Source organism: Carassius gibelio, chromosome B21, assembly GCF_023724105.1.
Source record: "Carassius gibelio isolate Cgi1373 ecotype wild population from Czech Republic chromosome B21, carGib1.2-hapl.c, whole genome shotgun sequence".
Classification (NCBI taxonomy): domain Eukaryota; kingdom Metazoa; phylum Chordata; class Actinopteri; order Cypriniformes; family Cyprinidae; genus Carassius; species Carassius gibelio.
The window spans coordinates 6898227-6923402 of record NC_068416.1 but is presented as its reverse complement, the minus strand read 5'-3'; the positions used below and the strand labels follow the sequence as shown (position 1 = coordinate 6923402).

At 36.5% G+C, this 25176-nt stretch overlaps 1 protein-coding gene across 2 annotated transcripts in view; it reads left to right on the top strand.

Annotated features, from left to right (window-relative positions):
* The window catches only part of LOC127986448 (calcium/calmodulin-dependent protein kinase type II subunit alpha-like), a 39434-nt gene that overhangs the window by 5253 nt on the left and 9005 nt on the right, over positions 1–25176 (top strand). For both annotated transcript variants that reach the window (XM_052588709.1, XM_052588710.1), the window contains exons 3-13: positions 6526–6585; positions 8276–8330; positions 9926–9991; positions 10352–10424; positions 14152–14254; positions 17663–17746; positions 18578–18672; positions 18771–18893; positions 19457–19540; positions 20247–20289; positions 22125–22165. In XM_052588709.1, the coding sequence (XP_052444669.1) occupies positions 6526–6585; positions 8276–8330; positions 9926–9991; positions 10352–10424; positions 14152–14254; positions 17663–17746; positions 18578–18672; positions 18771–18893; positions 19457–19540; positions 20247–20289; positions 22125–22165 (827 nt within the window). The remainder of the gene's footprint in view (positions 1–6525; positions 6586–8275; positions 8331–9925; positions 9992–10351; positions 10425–14151; positions 14255–17662; positions 17747–18577; positions 18673–18770; positions 18894–19456; positions 19541–20246; positions 20290–22124; positions 22166–25176) is intronic.

Genomic DNA, 25176 nt, shown 5'->3' with positions numbered 1-25176 from the left:
GTCATAAAGTGTACAATAAAGCAAGTTAAAGGAGTAATCTGCTGATTGTCCTTCAGGTGGCCGCACAAATCTGTCTTCTTACGATGCACTTAGGGCTTTACGATTATTCCAGAGCATCTACAATGATTTTTAAGTGCTACTTGAGTTACGATGCTTTTGGGAAACAGACCAACCATAATATTAAGATCAGTTGTACGATCGTTTTTACGAACATCTTAAGCTTACGAAGCTCTTGGGAAACCCGGCCCTGTATGTTTCAGAACTTAAATCTTTGTTGTTAGTCTAAAAACAGTTTATATTGAAGCCAGTTTACAAAATGACAAGCTGTGGGAAAAACAGTCTTTGCATTGCCTTCCTTCTGATCCCAACATTAGGAAAGAGTGGATTAACTTTATTTTTAATGAAGAACCAGGCCACGTCAGTAAGAACCTGGTCTTTTGTTCACATAACGTTGATTCGTTTACAAACAAGGTACAATTTGATTCTGGATTTTCAAAAAGATTGAAACTAAAACACAATGCTGTGCCGACAGTAATGTTGCAACACAAGTTTGAGAAACTGTTTTCATTTCGCTGTCACTCTTGCGTTGTCTCTTCTTACAGATCGCTTGTTATTTATTGCATTATTTAAGTTTTTCACCTAAATCACAGCAGCATGTGTCTATGAAGAATGGTGATAGCATAGTAAGTGGACCCCAGAGAACAGTACAAAATAAAAAACAAAGGCAGTTCATGACCTCTTTAATCGAAACTCTGGCCGAGTAAACCTTACTTTGCAATGTCTGACTTTTACTGTCTCAAGTGTTCATTCCAACTGGAAACTGCTGCGATTTCATACATATAGGTACGTCTTTTTGCCATTAAATCCATTAATTTTAATTTATTTAATATATATCCCAATCCTCATATAGAAATCTACAGAGAGTATGTATGCAATCAAATAAGATTCAGATGTCAGATGCTTCCTCTTCTGCTTCAGATGCTTCTCAATGATTTATAGACATTGGACACAGTCTCTAATATTTTGCCGGGGACCCTGCATCATGGTCTTGAGTTGTTCTTCTACTTTTGTGAGATATTCGGTTGGAAGGAATGCTAAGGATCTTGTTCCTCTTACAGTAGATATTAACCAGCTTTGGGCATGTCCAAGGAGAACAACATCGAGCGTTGCCACAAGCTCTGTGTCTGACGGTTGCCAGCGATGTTCACATTTCTCAATGAACATCAATTGTCTCCCTAGCAGAGCCAAACTATGAAATTCTAGGTTAATGGGGGTCTAATATTGGAAGCAACTGGCATATTTGACGGTGTCCCTTCATTCTCTGAAGAGGTTGCTACAAATGGAAAATGGATCACTGGGGTGCTGTTTTTCCTGAGATGAGCCACTTCCTATTTGCAATGTTTTTACAACTCCTTGCTCTAATTTGGCCAGTGCTTAAATGTTTTATATCTTTGCTGACTTCTGAATCCCAGCTGAGACAGGAAGCCCCCGGGTAGGTGTGAGTGTGTTTGTTATCCCTGTGATGGACTGATCATCCATTCAGGGTGTTTTTACATTTGGCCCAAGATAGCAGCGTCCCCACAACCCTGCATTGGACAAGCAGCTCAGATAATGGACAGATTTAAAACCGTAGATGAGACTGTACAATATTTGGCAAACAAGTCTTAAGAGTAACACTTTATTTGGTAACTTTGCCACTCCATGTCAACTAGCTGCCATTAGAATATCAGTAGAGTGATCTGCTCACATTTTATTTTGATGGTCTCCAACACACACTGTAGTAGCTTGGCAAATACAGGTAAACTAATTCTAGCCTCATACTAACCCAAAGTGTAGTAGTACTCTATTGAGAGTGAGATGCATGTCTAAAATTGACTTGAAGTTGGGTGTAACTAATCTTTGACCTCGTAGGTTATTCTGTTATTTGTTTACATAACTTCCTGTCTGACCAAAGATCATTGAAAACGTAAATGTTGCATTTATCTGATCACATAATGTTGAGAGGTTGTATATAAATTTCTGCTTTATTTTCAGATGACTGAGAACTATTTAAAAAGTGGAAATTCTATTATAGGCAACAGAATGAGTTGAGTCAAAAGTATATGCTGGCATGGATTGTAACTATTATAACACTCTGTCTACTGTCACATCATGTCAAAATCATGTTGTTATCAATAGACACCGTCTGCACTGATTATATATCACATCAAGTTGTGGACAGTAAACGGATACTCTCATTATATTTATGACATATACTACACACTTACTCTACTTTCAACAACAGGACAGAAAAGATGATATTTTTGTCCAGTGAAAGGGGGCATTTTTCCTTGCTCCAGTCACTTTTTACTTAACTGTGCATTTAAGACAAAACATGTTCTAAAAAGTCTTTCTTACATTCTTTTAGTCAAGTTTCTTTAATGTGTGCATGCCTTTAAGAAAACATAGATATGCTCATAACGCTCCATAATGGCGAGAGTTTGCAGTTTCTGTAAATACAAAAGTTACTTTGTTGCTCTCTTTTAATCAAGTGTTATTCATTGAAAACCATTACATTGTGTCAGAGGCGCTCGACGAACACACCGACTCAAAAGGATAGCTAGATTGAATCCTCCAGAGAGTTTTCATTTGTGCATCATCCAAATGAGTGGGCCGACTGAAAGCTGGGATTTCATCGCTCTCAGAGTGCATCAAAATGAGAGGAAATGACCTTAACTAGCCCACCCAAATCAAAGTTTGTTTTCAAAGTAGAGATTTCAGAATAGTCTTCCAAAAAGTTGGTATTATTACATCGAAGATGAAACTAAACACTCATAAACTGACATGTTTAAAACCACATTCAACAAATTCAAACATTTGATTAACTTGGATGCACACGTCAAACTAATACATTTTTATGTGTTCTGTCTTTTTTGTATTTCGAATTAAAAGAACAAGTGGACTTCTATCGTATTATAGTATATCATACTGCCTGCTTATTAACTTCTTGTTTAACTCCTTATTAACTTACACTTATTTCCCTGCCAGCATTTTTGAACATTTATGCAAATCTTTCACAGACCCCAGAATATTTTATCATAAAAATATCTAAACACATGATAACAGAGACTCTGCTTTTAAACAAATCAAACCCTTTTATTCTTGCTTTATGCATTCTTTTTTTTTCTCTTTTTTTTAAATCAAAATTTTAATGTGGGTAAGTTTTGTTTAAAAAAATAAATAAAATAAAATCATTGTTCACATATTTTTTTTTTCAATGACCACATCCAGATCAGATTCAGGATGATGATCAAAACATATACAGAGTAGATCGATTCCATCAACACTCCCAAAGCTTCACAATCCTATACTACTTCCTGGATCAATGTTTTATTCTGTAATGTTAGGCCGTTTTGAATAATGTTATTTAATGTTTGATTTTCACGGTAGCTGACATATGCACAATCAGTGATTTTATCTCTTGTTTCTGTCTTCTTTGCTTGTTTTTGGATCCAGAGATTCTTTACTATTTCAGAAGATGTGTGATAGTGCCCCCTACAGTATAACAGTGGAAACACGGATTGCCGGAAAATTCTGTCAGTTCCAGGGAAGTTCACCTGGTTTAGGGTTAATATCCGATCTCATATTCACCCAGATGATTCAGGGATGTGTTTCCCAAAAGTGTTAGCAACAACTAATGTTTCAGTGCTTTCTGAAACCATCGTTCCAACGAGCCTTCACAAATAGTCTGCCAATGGGAGAGAAAGTGTCGATAAACAATGGGCTGTAGAATTTTATATTGATGTCATTTAGATTGCTTGGCCAAATTCAAGTGAGCACAACATACAAATGACGTTTGTACACTTTCGCAGTTTATGTCATCTGGTGTACAAAGTGGGAACAACTTATTAAGCTGAGACACAGCATCCACAATGGAGCTTGTTAAATGCAATTTGGTGAGCACAGAGCTCTTAAAACAGAGCCAGTTAAAGGAGAACGCACAGCCATATGCGCAGCACAGACTCCCTACAGGCTGGCACACACCAGTGATACCACAGCCAACACACTGCAGATTTCAAGTTAAATAAAATATTACAGTAAGTCCTTCCCACCACAGAGAAAAGAAAAGAAAAGCACTGTTCTGATGCTGCTTCTGGCATTTGGCACATTCCTGTACTAGCACTATATTAATGACAGCGTTGGGGAACGTTACTTTAAAAGTAATGCATTAAAATACTGTGTTACCATTTGGCCCTTGTTAGTACATAGCTGTTACTTAGAGGTCATACATTAATTTTGAACAACTGATTTTATATTGCAGCTCATTTTAATACTATATAGGCTTAATATAGATAGATAGATAGATAGATAGATAGATAGATAGATAGATAGATAGATAGATAGATAGATAGATAGATAGATAGATAGATTTGTAATAAAGCAACATTACCTCCTCAACACATACTTTCAAGAAAAAATGCATAACTTTAGACAGGTTATGTAACCTGTCTCCAAGCTGTAAACAAGCAAGCACATAGATCATAATGAGAAACATATGCTTTTTGAAAGGTTAAGTTTATAGCCTAAAAAGATGGTCATTATTTTTACAACTTCAGACAGAAGATGATGGATCAGGGAAATAGTGTAAAAGGCATGAAGAAACATTGTGCTCCACATGCATACTGTTTATTCCCTTAAATAGACTTTGACATTCTGAGTACAGAAGCTCTATGGCTACAATGAATAGCAAAAGGACTCTGGGACATCATCCATGTGTCGCCCCGGACCAAAGGAAATACTTTGAACATGTTTTATTTGTGGCTGCAGATGTGGAAAGATATAGTGGCCATGTCCAGTGATTAAAATTTGGACCAAATCAAAATAAAATTCTATTAAATATTGTGATTTTTTTTATAATATATATTTATTTTACATTTAATTGATACATTTAGGTTTTAGGAGCTACAATCTAGTTCATCTTTGCCTGGCTTTAGGAAAACTGTAATGGGGGCATCTGTGAGGCTTGATTGTAATCCTGATCGTTCATAAAAATAATTAAACATGCTAATAAGCAGTGAGGTCAGTTGTGAGGAGAACGTTTTGTAGAACTTGACACAGAAACCATCTGACCCTGGGGCCTTATTATACTGCATATAGCTTTAATTGATTCCACCCTTTCTTGAGATTGTGCAGGTTTTTCTAGGTTCCTCCTTTTATCTTCCTTAATGCTGAGCATATTTACCTTTAGCATACATTTCTGCACAGGTAAAACATCTTGAAGGAATTATAATGTGTATCAATTTGTGAAAAGCACAGTTAATTTCACAGGAATCCACTGTTATCTTTATGGGTGGTTTCCAAATGTTGGGTTTATGCTGAGAAGCTGCTGTTGGCCTATATTACAAATATTTAAAATCTGTTGGGGAAAGTAACTTTTAAAAGTAGCACATTACAATATTGCGTTACTTTTGCATTACTTTTTCTCACCTGAGCTGGGCTTGATACATGTAATCTTGATTACCTCATCAGATTTAAAAAAAGAGCTAACACTTTATTTTAAGGCGTATTTGTAACACGTACTTACTATTATAATTATGCATAATTACATGCAAATTACCCTAACACTAACCATATAAGTATACGTATAGTTAATTAATATTACTCAGTAATTAAATGCATAATTACACTGTAAAAAGCTAATCAAAATAATATGTAACCAAAGAAGTAAACACTTGTAACTGAATTGTAGTACATTTTAAAATGTCCTAAAATAGCACAGTTGAGTACACTTAGTTGATCTTAAGTTTATCGTACGGAGTCCTAAAAATCATTTTTAGTACACTCTCAGACAATAAAGTACACAATTGTACCTTTAGGGTAACAATGGCTTGTCACTGGGGCTGTACCGGGGTACAGCTTTTGTACCCTTGGCATTGCTTGGGAACATACATGTACCTTGAGGTCCAATAAAAAGCCCTATGGGGTATGTTAGTGTAGATTGGGGGACAGAAATGGCTCCTACTGTACCCCTATTTCTGAAAGCGTATATTAAGTACAAAATTAGTTCGCGAAAATAAAGCACTTTAAGTATATTATGGAAGTGCACTTTTTTCCGACCTGTGATATGGTACACAATAATACCATTCAAGGAAATGTTGCCACTAATGTAGAAACCTGTGCTGCATGATGTTAAGATGTTGTTCATAGGTGTTGGAATAGCAAACGTCTTATATACTGTGTCATGGATTTTAAAGCTTTTAATGCAAGTGGCTTTGATTTTTGGCTTTTGAAGTAGCCTATGTTGAAGTGGTGTCACCCAGTGAAATTATTCAAATAATTACTGCACTTGGTGATTTTGGACAATCATTTAAGCTGAGATCATTACAAAATGGACATCTCAACTGTCATCTGTTAAATCATCGAGCATTATTTTCACCTCTTGACATTGGTAATGGCCATAGCCGGGAAAATTGAACTTTTCAACTTTCAAAAATGTTGAAAACATTCAAAAAAAATATGTGAAAAATCTGTTATTATATATTCTAGACCACCAGAAGCTGGACAGGGAGGCTAGGATCTGCAGACTGCTGAAGCACTCCAATATTGGTAAGTTCACCACACACACACACACACACACACACACACACACACACACACATACAAATGTTTACTTAGCTATCTAAATGAAGTGAACTTATTTTTTATATAAAGCTAATTATAAATACACACTCTAAAATGCTGGGTTGTTTTATTCCAACTTTGGGTAAAAAATTTGTATTAAAAACCTTTGGGTAAGTCTATATTTGAGCCAAAATTGGGTTGAAACAACCCAGCATTTTTTAGAGTGAAGCTGCAATTGTGATTAGCCTTATTATTTTAGACCTAACTTTTAGCCATTTTTCTGGTTCATTTCACAAGCCCCAAATGTACCTTCCCGGCATGACCAAGTTTTAATATCCCAAAGTCTTCCCAAAATATAGCTTCATGTAGGCCTACTCTTTAGTGTGCTCATTATCTGGTTATTGAGGTGATACACACACACACCAGCGGTGATGATAGATGCATTGCTGAAGAAACTAACAACTAGTCACCGCTGTTTCCTGGTTCAATAATATAGGACGCTTGTTAATGACCTCACAGGCCGATGTAGTAACAACTTCTAAACTATGAGAGAATAATAACAAGATAAATTGCTCGTAATGCCTGCTGTGACAGTACTTTCTTCATCGATGTCACATTTGTTTGAGTCTCAGGCTCAATTGCTTTACGTTAAACGAAACCAGCCCCATGTCTCTTTGATGTTCAGTTGCAGAGATATGACTGGGTCATGTTGTTATGCGGTTGCTAGTCTGCTCTGAATGGTTGCTAGAGCGTAGCTATGCAGTTGCCATGGTAATAATGGCTACTTGCTGACTTGAGTGAAATCTATTCCCTATGATCTGAACAGTGTTATCTGAAGAAATCACTCTGATCCATTTACAGTGTAGTCTGTGGAAATGGATGCAATGGATGTAGCAGCCATGCTGGATGTGGGGAACCCCTCAGACTCTTAAAAAACATTCACTGTTTCAGCCCATATCTACTGAAGCCCATTTCCCCAACATGAAAATAATTTATAATAATAAAGGTACTTCTGACTTGTTCATATCTTATCATTCAGACGTCTTTTTTCACAATTGTGAGGTTATATATTGCAATTCTGGCTTTTTTTTTCTTCTCAGAATTGCATGATATAAACATGATATTGCATGAGAAAAGAAATCAGAATAGTGAGATATAAACTCAGAATTGTGAATCGCATGATATAAAATTGCAATTACAAATTATAAAGTCAGAATAAAAGTCTGATTTAAAAAAAAAAGAAAATCAGGTATTTTTTCCCTTTTTTAACAATTGCAGGTTTATATCTCACAGATGCAAAGAAAAACTAATTGTGAGATAAAAAGTCCGATTTACCTTTTTTTTTTTAATTTAGCTGTGGAAATGGGCTTCCATACATATTAAATTAGATTAAATTAATGCATTTTATTTTGCTAAATTTGTGCCAGAAGCCTGTTGAGAATCAGCCAAATGACTTCAAGCTTAAAGCTCTGTTCTCAGTGATCTATTTTGAAATGTCTGTAGCAAATCTGTCGGCACAAACATTTCCAGAAATATTTAAAGTCTGAAGACTTGCAAGGCAGTGCATGGTACAGTATATGTAAGAAAACAGTAATGAAACAAAAATGACTTGGTAATCATGTTATCTCTCTTTTTTTATTCTCCATCCTAACCACAACCGGCAATCCTTCACCAGTGCGTCTGCATGACAGCATCTCAGAGGAAGGTCACCATTACCTCATCTTTGACTTGTAAGTTTCTCTGACCAAACATCCCAGATAAAAGGATTTTATACTATAATAAAGTACAAAACATAAACTCAAATGCTGCTGTAGGTTAACAAAGGCCCAAGAGAGTGAAAAACATGATTTGTTTTCAGAAACGGAGAAAAACCTTTCCTCTGCTAATGTCAGGTTTTGTGGGGGAAATGGTAATAAAGGCTCATTTTTTGCTATAGCGCAGGGGGAGACAATAGATATCTTTCTTCATATTGAAATAATTATAGTACCTACTGTACCGGATGACACCTTCATAAAACCATTGTCTTCTTAAAATTGCTTGAGGTTAAAAAAAGAAGTATAAGGGTGTTTCTTCAACTTAAAGCATTTCAGTCTCTCAGGGATTTTATTCAGAAGTAACAGATTTCAGCTTTTTTATTTTTATTTTTTTTATTTTAATGCATCCTTGTTACAGTTTAATTGCATGTAAGTACTGAGTAATATAAATATTAATTAACAAGGAAACAGTCAAATAAAATTTTAATCACAATCACATTAAAGTTACTGTGGTTTAGGGCATCATTGAACTCGATTTTAGTGAAAATGTCACTTATAGTCAAAAGTAGCAATAATTATTGTATGTAATTTTGGACCAATAATATTTAAGATCTGTAATGTGTTTTTTTTTTTTTTTTTTTTTTTTTTTTTTTTGTGAGGTCTCTTTATCTCATCAAGAGTGCATTATTTGACCAAAAATACAGAAGAAAAAAACAGTAATATTGTGAAATAGTATTACAATTTAAAATAAAAAAAATTCTATTTGAAAACATTTTAAAATATTCTTTATTTCTGTGATACAAAACTTAAATCTTCGTTAGCCATTACTCCAGTGAAATCTTTCCTAGCAATATAAGGATTTAATATCACTTTTCTATCAATCCTTAAAAAAAAATTGTAAAAATACTGACCTTAAACTCAAACAGCTGTGTATATCATTAGAAAATAATTATATTTTGAATAAATGCTTACTTTTTATTCATTAATAGATCCTGAAAAAAACCTGAATCACAAGTTCCAAAAAATAAGCAGCAATACAGTTTCTGACGTTGATGATAAATGTGACACTGAAGACTGGGGCAATGAAGCTGAAAATTCAGCTTTGCATCACAAGAATAAATACAATTTTAAAGTATACTAAAATAGAAAACCATTCTTTTTATATAACACAATAGACAATTTTCACAATTCTTTTTATCAAAGAAATGCAGCCTTTATTACTATTAAAATTATATACTGTATGTAAAAATTACTTATATGCAATCTCATTTTATCCTCTGGTGTGCTTGGCCCAATAATTGCTACATTATATGATTTATTTATTACTGTACTGTGCAGTTGTTTCTCTTCCAAAGTTTTGGGGAGGCACTGCCTCCTCATAGAAAGCAGTCCCGGTGTACACTGCAGGAAATTTTTAGGAGACAAATTAAGCCAACTTTTCAAAAGGGAAAAGTTCACAGAGCCAGAAGTACCTACATTTGAATAAACACCCATAAAACAACTGTCTGAAGTCAAATGATACTTTAACTAGTGGCATTACATGCTCATTCTTGCTCATTCGTGTGGTTCAGAGTAACGGGTGGTGAGCTGTTTGAAGACATCGTTGCCAGGGAATATTACAGCGAAGCAGATGCCAGGTGGGTGGGCTATCAGCACAACACAAATGGACTATATGTATAAAAGCATTACACGAGTAATGGACAATAAAAGTTAAGTATCCTTGCCTTGACAAGATCCAGGTATCTCACAAAACTAGCCAAAATTATCATTTTAAATTTAATCAGACTACATAACATTAATTTAATGATGCAGAATATAGCTTTTTATTATTCCACAACAAGCAAAAAAAATTAAATTGACTGTGTACAATTGACATATCACAAAATATATACATCACATGGTCATGTATTGTGTGTCCAGTATATTCCAATGTACTGCTTTTGATTAAAACCTCTCTATATCTCTCTCTCTCTCTCTCTCTCTCTCTCTCTCTGAAGCCATTGCATCCAGCAGATTTTGGAGGCGGTACTTCATTGCCATCAGACGGGTGTAGTGCACAGAGACTTAAAGGTATTTCATTATGATTCATGTTAAACCTCTGTCATTAGCACTCTCATCTCTTTGTGGCACCCAGACAGAACACTTGCTTCAAAACAATCTCAAACTCTCAGTTATAATTACACCATAAACTTATCATGAAAAACATATTATGCAAGTGATATATTATGCAGTTGTTAAAAAAACTGTTTTCTTACATTTAATACCATGCAGTACAATATTATTGAAGTGTTCAGACTCTGAACAGTGACATTAAAAAAAAAGAGCAAATGGATTCTCGATTGCTCGTATGGTATGTAAATCACCTGCATGTTCTCTATAGTCAAATTAACCTTTATTTATAAAGTGTTTTCAAAAACACAAGAGGTTATCTGTATCTGTAAGTGTAAAAAAGGTCAGCACAGGTGGTTTTGTGGTATTAACAGCCTCACAGAAACATTTCTCATATGCTTCTCAAATACAGAGCATTTCAGTAGTTCAGATAGGATGACCTGAAAGCATCCAAGTCATTAACAGCGAGGACAGATTTCAGCTTTGGGACATTTGAAAATGGGAAGAAAAAAATAAAAACCCAAATCAAAAATGACATCCATATTTTTAACATTGGAGTGCTTATTACCACTGCATAGACTCAAAACAGATGAAAGTTATTAGCTAACTAACATTTAGCATCAGTGAAAAAAAGGGATCTCAGTGCTTGCTAAAAGGCTGACCACCTACATGATGCAGAACGATTTCATCAGTATTTCCATTCAGAAAGGTGGTATCCCAGGCTTTTCAGACTGTCTGGGAAACACATCAATGATCAACCAGAGTCCAAACAGAAGAAAGGCAATTTAACAGTGGTCTGGTTGGATTTAGTGAACACAGATCGATTCTGCACGACCTCATCAAATTCAGACTTGACCATTATTACATTATCACAGCTGCTATTCAAGAACTGATCATTAGCTATCTAGGGGGGATTAAACTGAGGTTTACGTCAGCCCAGTGAACAACCAACTGGCAGGAACTCCAGAAGGGAATCCCAATGGGATGTACCATCTCCCCTGCCCTCTTTATCATGGGCATGAATCTTCTAATAATAGCAGCAGAAGGCAAAACCCGTGACCCGTTCTGGAGTCAAGTATTGTTCAGCCAGTGCTGCAGGGATTTATGGATGATCTAACAATAACCACTGTGACACGTTCAAGTGAGATTGACCCTTGATGATATAGCCACTTGGGCGAGGTTGTTATTTAAGGCCAGGAAGTCCAGAAGGCAGGGCAGAGTCACAAGTAAGCTTGGCCTCCAAGTTCAATGCCAGGTCATTCCATCCACTGAGGACAGCCCTATAAAGTGCTTAGGAAGTTGTTCAATGCATCACTGAAAGATGGTGCCAATGTTGCAGACGCTGTGAAGCAAACAGAGGAGTGGTTGAAGAAGATCGATAGGTCCAGACTCCCTGGGAAATTTAAATCCTGTCTGTACCAGCATGGCATTCTGCCCACACTTATTTGGCTCATTAAAGTCTATGAGTTCCCTATAACAGTTGTGGAAGGCACGGAGAGGAAAATTGACAAGCACCTGTGGAGGTGGTTGGGGATTCCCCCAAGCTTTTCTTCAATGGGCCTCTACTGTACATTCAATCAGGGCAGCTGCAACTCCCTCTGTCATCTGTTGTAGAGGAGTTGTAAGTGGCAAAATGCAGAGTCACAATGAGTCTGAGAGATTCTAAAGATGCACCGGTAAAGCAAGCAGGCATCCCAACAATATCAGGCTGTAAATGGGCAGCCAATGCAGCCATTGAACAGGCACAAAGCTCACTGAAGTTGCGCGACATCATTGGCAACACATGCACAGGACGTAAAGGCCTTGGGTCAACACATTTCCAACAGTTTGGGAATGATAGTACCACAAGCAGGTGAGGTATGGTTCAGGCAGAAATCCGAGCACAAGAGAAGCAGAGGCATATGTCCAGAGCAGTGGAACAAGCATCCCAGGGAGTGCAAGAGAAGTGCAAGAAGAGGCCAAGTGGCACAGGCAAGGAAACCATCACATTCATCAAGGAGGGAGCCAGGCCCTTTACAACTAGGGCATTAGCAAAACCATTCTTGATGCAGGCCATGGGCTCTTGGGAGATGAGAGCTGATGCTGGAAGGAAGCTGCAGTTCCCAGAAGTGGTTAACAAAGCTCTTCGCTCAGATATAGTTTTTTGGTCAGCCAAAGATCATATAATAATTCTAATGAAGATGACTGTGCTGTGGGAGGAGGGTTGTGAAGAGGCTCATGAGAGGAAGGCCTTAAAGTATCAGCCTTTAATTCAGAAGTGTAAAGCAAAAGGATGGCATGCATTGCTGTTTCAAGTGTAAATAGGGTGTAGAGGCTTCCCTGTCAAATCAGTAAAGAGGCTGATGTCAGCTTTAGGCATGGACGAAAAGAACAAGAAACATGCAGCTCTTAGGATTACAGAGGAGGGTGAGCGAGCTTGATGCTGAATATGGAACAAGAGAGAGGAGGAAAGCTGGAAGCCATGAGCACCACTGCCGACCCACCAACCGGAGAGTGTTGTGGTAAGGGTTGAAACACTCAAGGAAGGTTGAGAACCACTTGATGACATCTATTTATGGCTGAAAGCTATGGTAACATAATGGGATAACTGAAGAAATTGCCTAATAGGTGTATTTCACAATATAACAAAAAGTAATTAATTTTTTTAATTGTCTGAAATGAAACATATGTAGAGAGAATACAATAGTTCCTAAGACCGAGCCTTGGGGCACCCCACATCTGATGTAAACAGGTGATGATAAGCCATTCTTAATTCTAAGTGAACATGTTCTATGCTGTAAATAATATGGGAAACACTTAGGACCAAGCTCTGAATGCCAATACACTGCCTATTACTAGAGACATAATTAATAGTATCAAAAAAGCTGCATCTACTAATATCTAATAACACTGAGGCAACGCAATTTACAGAATTAAACCCAAGAGAATATAAAAGCAAGGCATTACCATACTTCTAATTGAACTGAATTGAATTGAATTTTATTTGTTTAGCACTTTTGACAATACAAATCGTTGCAAAGCAGCTTTACAGAAAATTTTGTTTCTATAATATATTTAGTATACCTTATCAGTGGTGACTGTCAGTTAATGTACACATAGCAGATGTTGTTCAGCAGATATGTATGGAAAATCAATTAAAGACGTAATCAAACAGACAATGAACACTATTAAGAGCAATTATTATATGTTGCAATCAAACTTACAGCAAAATGTGGTAGTTCTGTATATTGTTACAGGGTTGATATCATCTGACGTCCTCTGAGGGGTTGGCATGGGCATCATCTCTTTTCAGGTGTTCTGGATCCACACTGAAGCTTTTGTAAATCCTAGTCCCGTGGCAAAAAGAGGGAAACAAATAGAGACATAATTAGCGTAGCTGCTGTTCCAACCAAGCAAAATTGATTTGTTTAATCCAAGCTAAAGAATAAAATGTGCAGTCCAGTTTGCATATGTTAAGATCTGGACATTGTATAATGTTTAAAATATGTTCTACTAGTTTGCACTAGATGACTACAAATGATTTCAAAATGTACATCCGAATTGGCTTTTTAACAAATAACTTTTGTGAAATACCACTCCAATATTTGTATGTTCTTATATGTTGGAGGACAAAACAACTACATGTTCATTTGCACTTTATCAATGAATCTTTTTCCCTTTTTGTTGCATTTGTTTCCATGTTTCTTAGCCAGAGAACCTGCTTCTGGCTTCCAAATCCAAAGGTGCAGCTGTGAAGTTAGCAGACTTCGGCCTTGCCATTGAGGTTGAAGGAGACCAACAGGCTTGGTTTGGTAAAGACCTATTTATTATACCACCAATCAGCATTCATATATTCTGTAATTGCACAAAAGATAGATTAAAACTCCAAAGATGTATTTATATAATGTTAACGGTCACACTTAAATTTGGGGACCAGTTCTCAATATTAACTAGCTATTAACTATGACTTTTGCCTCAATATACTCCTAATTTGCTGCTTATTAATAGTTGTTAAGTTAGGTATGGGATTTAATTAAGGTATATAAAATATGCTCATGCAGAATAAGGCATTAATATATGCTTTATAAGTACTAATAATCAGCCAATATGCTAGTAATATGCAAGCAAATAGTTAATAGTGAGAAATGGTTCCTAAAGTTTTACCGTATTAAGAATATGAAATGCAGTGCCATTGTTTTCACTTTTAAATGATTTTTAATAGCTGCACCGGTTTTGGTTCTTATTTTAATCTTCATGTGTTTTACACGCACACAAACACACACAAACAGAACAATATGAATTTATGTTCTCGTTCATATGAGTCACTTCAGTGCTGCGTCATTAGCTGGTGGTATGTGAACTTGAGCTCTGCCCCTCTGGATGCATGTTTTGATGTGCAAATCATTACACCTTACCACCATGTTCTTCAGATTTGAGTGGATTTTAACACGCCTCACACTCTTTCACACATAATGGAGACAAAACATCCCTTATGTAATGTATCCTTAATTGACATCGCATGTTCTGAATCAGATCTACAGGACTAGTCAAGTAGTCTGCACTCTATACTTTTTACTGTTATTCAAGTAATTACTATCATCATGTTTTTTTCTTCTACTTGAGTAATTATTTCTAATAAGTCGCTGTACTTTCATTTAAGTCCAGTATTTGATTACTCTACCCACCTCTGTGCACAACAAGACCCCTTATTTTATGTGGCTCAGAAACATTTGCCTGAAAGTGAAGCATTACATTACATAACTCAGGGACAGGGAGGTTTTTTTAATAAAAAAAGGAGGTTTCCTTGTTGATAGGCCGATACTGATACAAGTAATTTTCACATCATTTGTCTTTTTTATTTGTATTTTTTATTTTAGCAACAACAATCATGTTAGTTGGCTTCAGTTAGCAAACCGATATTTACCTCAGTTATTTCCACATTTAATTATACCTGTTAAAAAGTATTGTATAAGCTTTTGTTACTTTCACTGTTCATTTAAATGGCACATTGCAGCATTGCAGCAGCTCAATACTGTAATGCGGGGAACCACTCCTTATTTTAACATTATACTATTTTGGTGATCTAATTTGCGAGCACTGTACGCGGACCATAATTTTAGAGCAAACATGTGCAGCGCTCACACATTTGCATTGGTGCAGAAGACACTTCCAGCCTACCGCATTCCACACAGTCTGCTAGTTTCACTTTTTCTGTAATCGTGTATGCTTCACGTTTAATTAATTACTTACTTACTTACATGTACTTCATAGACATCCTTAATCTCTAATAACTTCATTCTACTCTCTGTTGTTCTGTAGTCAGTGTTTGTCTTTCTGGACACCGTTCTGTTCACACTCTATGTGGTTTCGGATTTTGGTATCAGGGCATTTTTACGAGTAAGAGTACAGGAGGGCAGTATCGGCCCGATACCGATGGTGCATCCCTAGTATGAAGGAGCCAAAAGTGTTCCGAGAAAATATCCCTCACAATACTACATAACAAGCAGCCTGAACCGTTAATACAAGGCAAGATGGATCCATGCTTTCATGTTGTTTATGATCAGTTCTGACCCATCTGGCTCATTAGACCTGGCAACCAGGTCTTTTCCGTTCTTCTATTGTGCAGTTTTGGTGAGCCCATGTGAATTGTAGCTTGAGTTTTCTGTTCTTAGCTGACAGGAGCAGCTCCCGGTGTGGTCTTCTGCTGCTGAAGCTCATCTGCTTCAAGGTTTGACGTGTTGTGTGTTCAGAGATGCTCTTCTTTATACCTCGGTTGAAACAAGTTACTGTTGTCTTTCTATCAGCTCAAACCAGTCTGGTCATTCTCCTCTGACCTCTGGCATCAACAAGGCATTTTCGCCCACAGTACTGACGCTTACTGGATATTTTCAGTTTTTCAGAGCATTCTCTGTAGATTCTACAAATGGTTTATTTGTCAAAATCCCAGTAGATCAGCAGTCTCTGAAATACCCAGACCAGCCTGTCTGGCACCAAAAATCATACCATGTTCAAAGTCACTTAAATGAACTTTCTTTCTCTATGTTGTTTCTCCATGTCTACACACCTAGGGCCCTATTTTAATGATCTAAACACAAAGTGTAAAGTGGAAAACAGTCCGTGCGCCAGGGCACATTTTTGGAATGGGTTGTCTGTCCCTATTCTCTTAATGAGTAATGGGTGTAATGTTCAATAAACCAATCAGAGTGTCATCTCCCATTCCCTTTAAGAGTGAGATGTGCTCGCACCATATACCAGCCTTTGTCAGCCAGTGGAATTTGTTGGCGGAAAAGCTGCTCGCTTCTTAAGGAATCCACCAAAGCTCCGCGCGATGAGTCAGTTTATAAATATGTGTGTGTGTTGGCATTATTGTTCAATTAATTCGCCAATTTCATTCATCATTATAAGTAGTAATAGGCTGAATTGCAAATAGGTAGCCTAATTCTAATACACGCTATGACTATACATCATTACATCTTTATAGTTATGTAGCCTACACAATAATATTGTTTTACACTGTAATCTTTTTGTTTTTAATATTTGGCATACCTGTGTAATGCATCCCTGTGAGTAATAAGCAAAGTCAACACACACTGTGGACCCGCCCAGAGGCGCATTTTCTACCAAAGCGCTCTTTAAATAACAAAAAAATGTTGCGCCTATGAATTTAGACTTTAGACCAGGTTTGAGTTGGTCTATGGCGCAGTTTATTTTCAGCTCTTTAAAATAGCAATGCACCTGAACACACCTCTTTTTTAGACCAGCACCCCCATGGGCGCACAAATGAGCGCAAATGCATTTGCAAATTAAACGATGTGGCGCTGGATGGGAAATTGCAAACGGCACCGGACTGAAACTAGCAAACACACTTGCCTTGCGTCGCATTGCGTTGCTGCCATGTGATTGACTGATTGCATATTTGCATTAACAAATTGTTGAACCTAATAAGTGTCTATAGCACTCATGAAATTGCTCAGCCTAGAACAACAAATTAAAAAACTTACACTGTTTTAACAATCTAATTTTGAATACAAAGTGTGTGAGATTTTATTTGCCATTAATTTATTTGCTATATTATAATAGTAAAATCTTGTACAGTAGTGATCTTATGTATTATATGTAGCTAGTGTTATGCTGCAGTGTTCACTATTTTTAATATGAAACATTTTCAGTTTCATACATTTAGACTCAAATAAAGCCATGATTGTTTTTCTTCACATCAGGGTTTGCTGGCACTCCTGGTTACCTCTCTCCAGAAGTCTTACGGAAGGACCCCTATGGAAAAGCTGTAGACCTGTGGGCATGTGGTTAGTTTATTTCATATTTTTGCATTAAACATTGATACATGTTAATGTCGTGTGTGTTTTATGGTAGAATTACTTCACAAATGTGATCACTAATGAAGATCCGCTCTTTTATTTTGTGTAGCAACAATACGCACTGTGACATTTTAGAGAAAATGATTTTCCCAATTTGTGACGACAGTTTGAGGAGGTCCTTTTCTGTTCTGGGAGAGAAACATTAAGTGAGATCCATTAAGGATTAATGCCAAGCCACATCAACCCAACATCAGTGCCTTGATGCTCCTGTGTTTAAATGGGAGCAAATCTCTGCAGTCATATATACAGTATTATATATACACCAGCACTCTATTAATGCACTTGTTAAATGCAGGGTTTTCAGATCCCAGAAAAGCTTTCCAGCCCAAAACTCACCCAAAAGGAATCAGAACTTGCCCAGTTCTTTCCTCTTTGTCCAATCATTGTTGACAGCTGTGGGATTCCTCTAAAGGGCTGTGAAATAAATTTTTATTCTATGTTCTGTATTTTGAAGAATCAGTCCAATTCTGTAAAACAATCTATTTTTTTTATATATGTTTACAGATAAATGTTATAAATGTTTGAGCAGCCGTGGTACATTATAAAAGTAGGACAAAATCACAACCTCCAGCTCTAATCTTTCCTGCAAATGCATTTTCAAAATACCCTGCACATTTGACACACATAGTCAAATAAATAAATAAATGCAACCTAGGTCTTCCTTAGCTTGCACAGTTGCATCAGTATTGCACAGATCAAAGCTGTGCATTTGTTAACAGAGTATTGCGAAATCACGTCTCCTAACTTAATTTCCTTTAGGTGTGATCCTCTACATCCTTCTGGTCGGATACCCACCCTTCTGGGATGAAGACCAGCATAGACTCTATCAGCAAATTAAAGCTGGCGCCTATGATGTCAGTTTATGCATCCTTCATATAATATTGATGACAATCATGCCAGAAGTGCTAATGGATGTCTGATTCACTCTTGGATCACGTTGTTACACCCACAGTTTCCTTCACCTGAGTGGGACACAGTCACCCCTGAGGCGAAAGATCTTATTAATAAGATGCTGACCATCAACCCAGCTAAACGCATCAGTGCTGCGGAGGCACTCAAGCACCCGTGGATCTCCGTGAGTTCACTACTGGAACACCACTACGTGTTTTATCTTTGGGAATAGTTAATATATCATTGCTTTTGATCACTTATATGTACATCTGAATTCAGTTAATCTAGTCAGAAAATGAATTAACCCTAATAATATTTGCACTGTAAAATTTACAGTAAAAAAACTGGAAACTGTGGTTTCCCCATTTCGACTGTACCATAACAACTTTTTAGGTGTGACGATTTTACCTTAAGTTTACAGTTAAATACCGTAATTTAATTAACTGATATTATGTTAGTATACCAATCATTTGAAGTACTGAACATACAACCCCCTAACAAACATAACACAGATAAGAAAAAAATAAGAAGAAACATAGTTATTTCAAAGAAAAAACATCAAATTCAAGCCAATTTTGAAATGCAATGCAGAGAATTCTGGGAATTATTTTCCCAGTAACTTTTACAGGAACCATTAACCATTTAACAGATTTGCACTGTTGTATTTTCACAGTTTTTTACCGTTAAAATCCTGTAATTTTTTAAAAGTAATGTTCTCCAAATAACCTCTCGTTTCACCTCTTTTAGCATCGCTCCACTGTTGCGTCCTGCATGCACAGACAGGAGACTGTTGAATGCTTGAAGAAGTTCAACGCTAGAAGAAAGCTCAAGGTAAGTTCTCGTAAGGCTGAGAGAAACTCTTCTGTGAGTTGCATTTAAAGTTCTGGGCTGGTAACTGAAAGCTTGCACAAGAGTTGTTTCATGAATAATAATAATAATCATCATCATCATACACAGAGTCACACACTTCACTTTAATAAATTATGGGGGGAAATCAGGCTATTTGGGTTCTTAGCAATCACAGGTGTACATCGTTCTGAATCAAGAATGCCTTTCGAATTCTAATTCAGTTCCAGAATTTGAACAGACGTAGCAAACTAGATGCAGAACTGCAATCTGAATTTGAACGTTTGGTGTAAAAATAGACATTTATTCATGAATTAATTTGTTATTAGAAAAGACAAGCTTTGAATATTAGTATGACAAATATTTGTTTGTAAAAGATAAATAAAAAACGGTCAAATAAAGTTTAAAGACATTAAGGACAGATAGAAATTTAATCTAAAGAATTTGTATTTATACATAATAACATTCACTGTATTTATTAGTGAAATTAAAAAACTTTTATGTACCAAGGTGGAAGAACACACACTTTTTCTGTCATTCCATTTAAATTTCCTGTGGTGTAGATTCAATTCAAAATCTAATTAATAAACTAAAATGGAGAAAGTTCATCAATTCTGAATTTTGCATAGCAATTCACCATTATTACTAAGAAACGTTTGCTAAAAGATCCTCTGTTTGTGTTTTATTTAAGGGTGCTATTCTCACTACTATGCTGGCCACCAGAAACTTCTCAGGTAACTCTAATAATCTTCTTAAGAACAGTCTGTCTTGATCAGAAACCACAGATTATTTTACACTGGAACAAATGTTTGCACAGAGACTTGGCCTGGCCAGACAAATCAGCAAAAACATAATCATATACAGAAGAGTATGAACCTTCTTCAACATCTCTGTAGAAAATGACTGATTTTCTGATAGATGACTTTCATTGGAGAAAGTTGTGAATCAGATCTGGCGGGTAGAAAGCTGTTTTAAGGTGGCACAACATATATTTCCCTATTTCCTAGGCATTCACATTATTTTGTCTAACCCTTGTACTAAAGATAGAAACCCATGTAAGATGCAAAGTCCCAAGTTCTCAATATACAGGGGACCTCTGGTGGTGAGATGACAGTACAACTGTTATAACTCATAACATATCCTAATTTTATTATACATAAGCACCTCACAGTGTAAACTCTGATTCCTCTAGAGAGAGATCAGTCTACCTTAATGTGAGTTTATGTCAATTCGAGTGATCACAGAAGTTCCACAGTGTGTATGGGACACCAGGTCCATTTAAAGTTCAGAGCATGTGTATTTCTCTCACCATTCATAATGCATTGATGATATATGGCCCAAACCAAGGACAGATTGCATTTGCAAGATGAAGATGATGCCGTTGTGCTTTAGGTATATTTCAAGTTTTTCAGGTGTAAGTGTGCGGTCACATTAGTGAAGCTTCGTTGAAATTCCTTCCATTGCCCATTGGGTCTATTGGTAAATGCAGGGATTTGAATGTTCGAAGTGTGTACAAAATACTAAAAACTTGAGCCTTCTGGTTGAGATTTTGTCTTTGTAATTTCACCATTACAAAGGTAAATGTAGCTGCACCTTAAATGGAAAGTACACTCAAATATGTACATTTACTTGACCTTAAGATACAGGTGACTTTTTTATTCACTAAAACTAGAAAAATAATATTTTTTGCCAAATAATGTTATGTTTCCTGTAAAGGCAGATCGTTTCACTTCATAAGGCCACACTGTTGAAATGAAGTTGCATTTGCTAGACATACAATCTTTTATTTTTATGTAGGCACCATGCATGTCTGTAAAAATGTTTTCAAATTGTAGGAGATGACGGACTCCCGATACCTTAAACCGATCCTATTTTCTTTTTTAAGAATTCTGTTCCTCGTCTGAGGGTCTATAAAAGGTCAGCAATGTCTGATCTAAAATAGATTGCTCCACCTGTTCAAGTGTAGCAGCCGTAGCGTTTTCACAGGCCATTCTATCACTCCCAAACACTCTCGATCATTCATCACTTCCTGTCTATTTTTACTCAGAGTGGTCATTCTCCACTAACTGCTTTAAGATAATGTCCAGCGGAAACATACCGGCTTGAGTCAGCAGTGCACTTTTAGGTTTTAGTTACTCTCTCTGTCCATTAAATTGTGATACAGGTTTTTAATAAAAACAAAATAATGAAAAGTAAGGAAATATAGTTTATTTTTATGCATCTTCTAGTTTTGGACTAATTTGTGCATGCATTTTTTAAATCTACATGTATTCTTTTTTTCTTTTTTTTTAATAAAGATTTTTTTTTTTTTTTTTTTTACATTTGATATTTGCTCAGTTTTCCTGATTGTTGTTCAGAGCAGCTTTTAATAGTGTAGCCTTCCTGGAGTGTGGGAGCATGTGATTATGCATGCTGGAAACTCCCAGGACCTATTTTAAAAAGTCAACAGATCCTCCAGAGCCAGCTGCAGCTGGAGAGACGAGCAGTGCTATGCCCCTCACTATGCTTTTCTGGGCTTTTGTGCCCTTTCTTATAGCAATTTCACTCTTTTTCTTTGTCTCTCATTCAGGAGGGAAAAGTGGGACCAGCAAGAAGACAGATGGTGTGAAGGTAGGGTGGAAATAACTGAGTGATTTTAATTGATACTCCTTTGATTTAAGTCTATTATTTGCACACTACAAATTAAATTTTGTACATTATGTATTATATTTAGGGCTAACAAGCAATTACATTTTTTAAGCTAATTGCACATCAATTTCCGCTGAGAATTTACTCTCCGAAAGATAGTCATTATTGTTTTAGATGAATAAAGCATTGAATAGACATTACAAAAATTGGCTTTAGAGAGAAATCTTTATAATTAATAAAAATATGAAATTATTATTATTATTGTACTCTGATTAAACTTAAATTACTTAAACTACCACTAGGTGGTGGTAAGTCACAATCTTAATTAAGCGAGTCATTCATTCAGCCAATTAGTTCAGAATGTTGACTCATTCGGAAAAGAAGCAAGTTATGTCTTTTGAAATGTGAATGTCAATTCTTTTGTGACTTCTTCAACTTCAACTTCTTCATCAAACTAATACTTAGCTGCTATATACAACTTGCAACATTACGATCGTCCTGCATCACGTTTGTCAGCAACTGCATTTAGTACTGTAACAACTGTACTACTGTAATGGATGTCAGGAAATTATTGCACGATTAATGCATTTTTCATGAATCCCTAATTATATTATATTATATTATATTATATTATATTATATTATATATTACCAACCCGATTTCAAAAAAGTTGGGATACTGTACAAATTGTAAATAAAAACAGAATGCAATGATGTGGAAGTTTCAGATTTCAATATTTTATTAAGAATACAACATAGATTACATATCAAATGTTTAAACTGAGAAAATGTTTAATTAAAAGGGAAAATTTGAAAAAGTTGATTTTAAATTTCATGGCATCAACACATCTCAAAAAGGCCATGTTTAGCACTGTGTGGCATCCCCTCTTCTTTTTATAACAGTCTGCAAACGTCTGGGGACTGAGGAGACAAGTTGCTCAAGTTTAGGAATAGGAATGTTGTCCCTTTCTTGTCTAATACAGACTTCTAGTTGCTCAACTGTCTTAGGTCTTCTTTGTCGCATCTTCCTCTTTATGATGCACCAAATGTTTTCTATGGGTGAAAGATCTGGACTGCAGGCTGGTCATTTCAGTACCCGGATCCTTCTTCTACACAGCCATGATGCTGTAATTGATGCAGCATGTGGTCTGACATTGTTATGTTGGAAAATGCAAGGTCTTCCCTGAAAGAGACGACGTCTGGATGGGAGCATATGTTGTTCTAGAACTTGGATATACCTTTCAACACTGATGGTGCCTTTCCAGATGTGTAAGCTGCCCATGCCACACACACTCATGCAAACCCATACCATCAGAGATGCAGGCTTCTGAACTGAGCGCTGATAACAACTTGGGTTGTCCTTGTCCTCTTTAGTCCGGATGACATGTCCCAGTTTTCCAAAAAGAATTTCAAATTCTGATTCGTCTGACCACAGAACAGTTTTCCACTTTGCCACAGTCCATTTAAAATGAGCCTTGGCCCAGAGAAAACACCTGCACTTCTGGATCATGTTTAGATATGGCTTCTTTTTTGACCTATAGAGTTTTAGCCGGCAGCGGTGAATGTCTCGGTGGATTGTGTTCACCGACAATGTTTTCTGGAAGTATTCCTGAGCCCATGTTGTGATTTCCATAACAGTATCATTCCTGTATGTGATGCAGTGCCGTCTAAGGGCCCGAAGATCACGGGCATCCAGTATGGTTTTCCGGCCTTGACACTTACGCACAGAGATTGCTCCAGATTCTCTGAATCTTTGGATGATATTATGCACTGTAGGTGATGATAACTTCAAAATCATTGCAATTTTTCTCTGAGAAACTCCTTTCTGATATTGCTCCACTATTTTTCGCCGCAGCATTGGGGGAATCGGTGATCCTCTGCCCATCTTGACTTCTGAGAGGCTCTTTTTATACCCAGTCATGGTGCCAATTGACCTAATAAGTTGCAAATTGGTCCTCCAGCTATCCCTTATAAGTACATTTAACTTTTCCAGCCAGTTATTGCTACCTGTCCAAACTTTTTGAGCCAATATTTGGCATAACATTTAACCAACATTTTATATGTTATCTATATTCTATTGTGAATAAAATATAAGTTTATGAGATTTGTAAATTATTCCATTCCTTTTTTACTCACAATTTGGATAGTGTCCCAACTTTTTTGGAATCGGGTTTGTATATCATATTATATTATATTCACCAGTTCAGTTTTTTGTGTATCTGTGAGTGAGTCTTTGAATCATTCAATCAACCGATTCTTTGAAAACACAAGAACAAAACACCATGGCTCATTTTAGAGTAGCACACCACTCGTAGTATATCTGCCATATCATAAGCTAGTCCTGTCTTCACTGGGCCTGTCTGTTGTCTCACAGCACCATGCATCCACTCTGGACCTCCTCACATTGTGTTGCGCAGGTAAACTGGCATGTTAAACGATTTCTGCCCTCAACTGCGATTGTGGCAGCTCTTATCTGCTGATAGCGATTTCACTTGCTACTCAGGACTCGAGGACTCATGTGGATCAGTCAGTCGGTGGCACTACAGTATAGTAATATTAAATACTTTATGATTTATCTTGAAATGTTACATCTGCAAGATATCATCTGCTATTACACAGATTAAGGCCCATCGGAATAAAATGTGGTGGATGTGTTTGAGTCTTGACATGCCAAAAAAAACATAATAAATGTCAAATTTATCTGTGCACTTCAGCAGAAATTCTAAATGAAATATAGATGAATCCTTAAATCTATAAAAGTTGTTTTTTCTTCTTTTTTTTTCTTTGTACTTTGATTAATAGACATCACAGCAGCTGTTTATTGTTTAGTTTTTTTAGCTGCTATTACTTTAAGAGCTGCCACTGCTGAACGTGACGCGTATCTGACATGCATCATGTTTTCTCTCAACTCTTTTGACCTTTTCTGACCCACGTCAGGTCAGAATGAACTCAAGTCTCTGTTAATGAGTTGAGGAGTTGAATCTGATGTGTTAG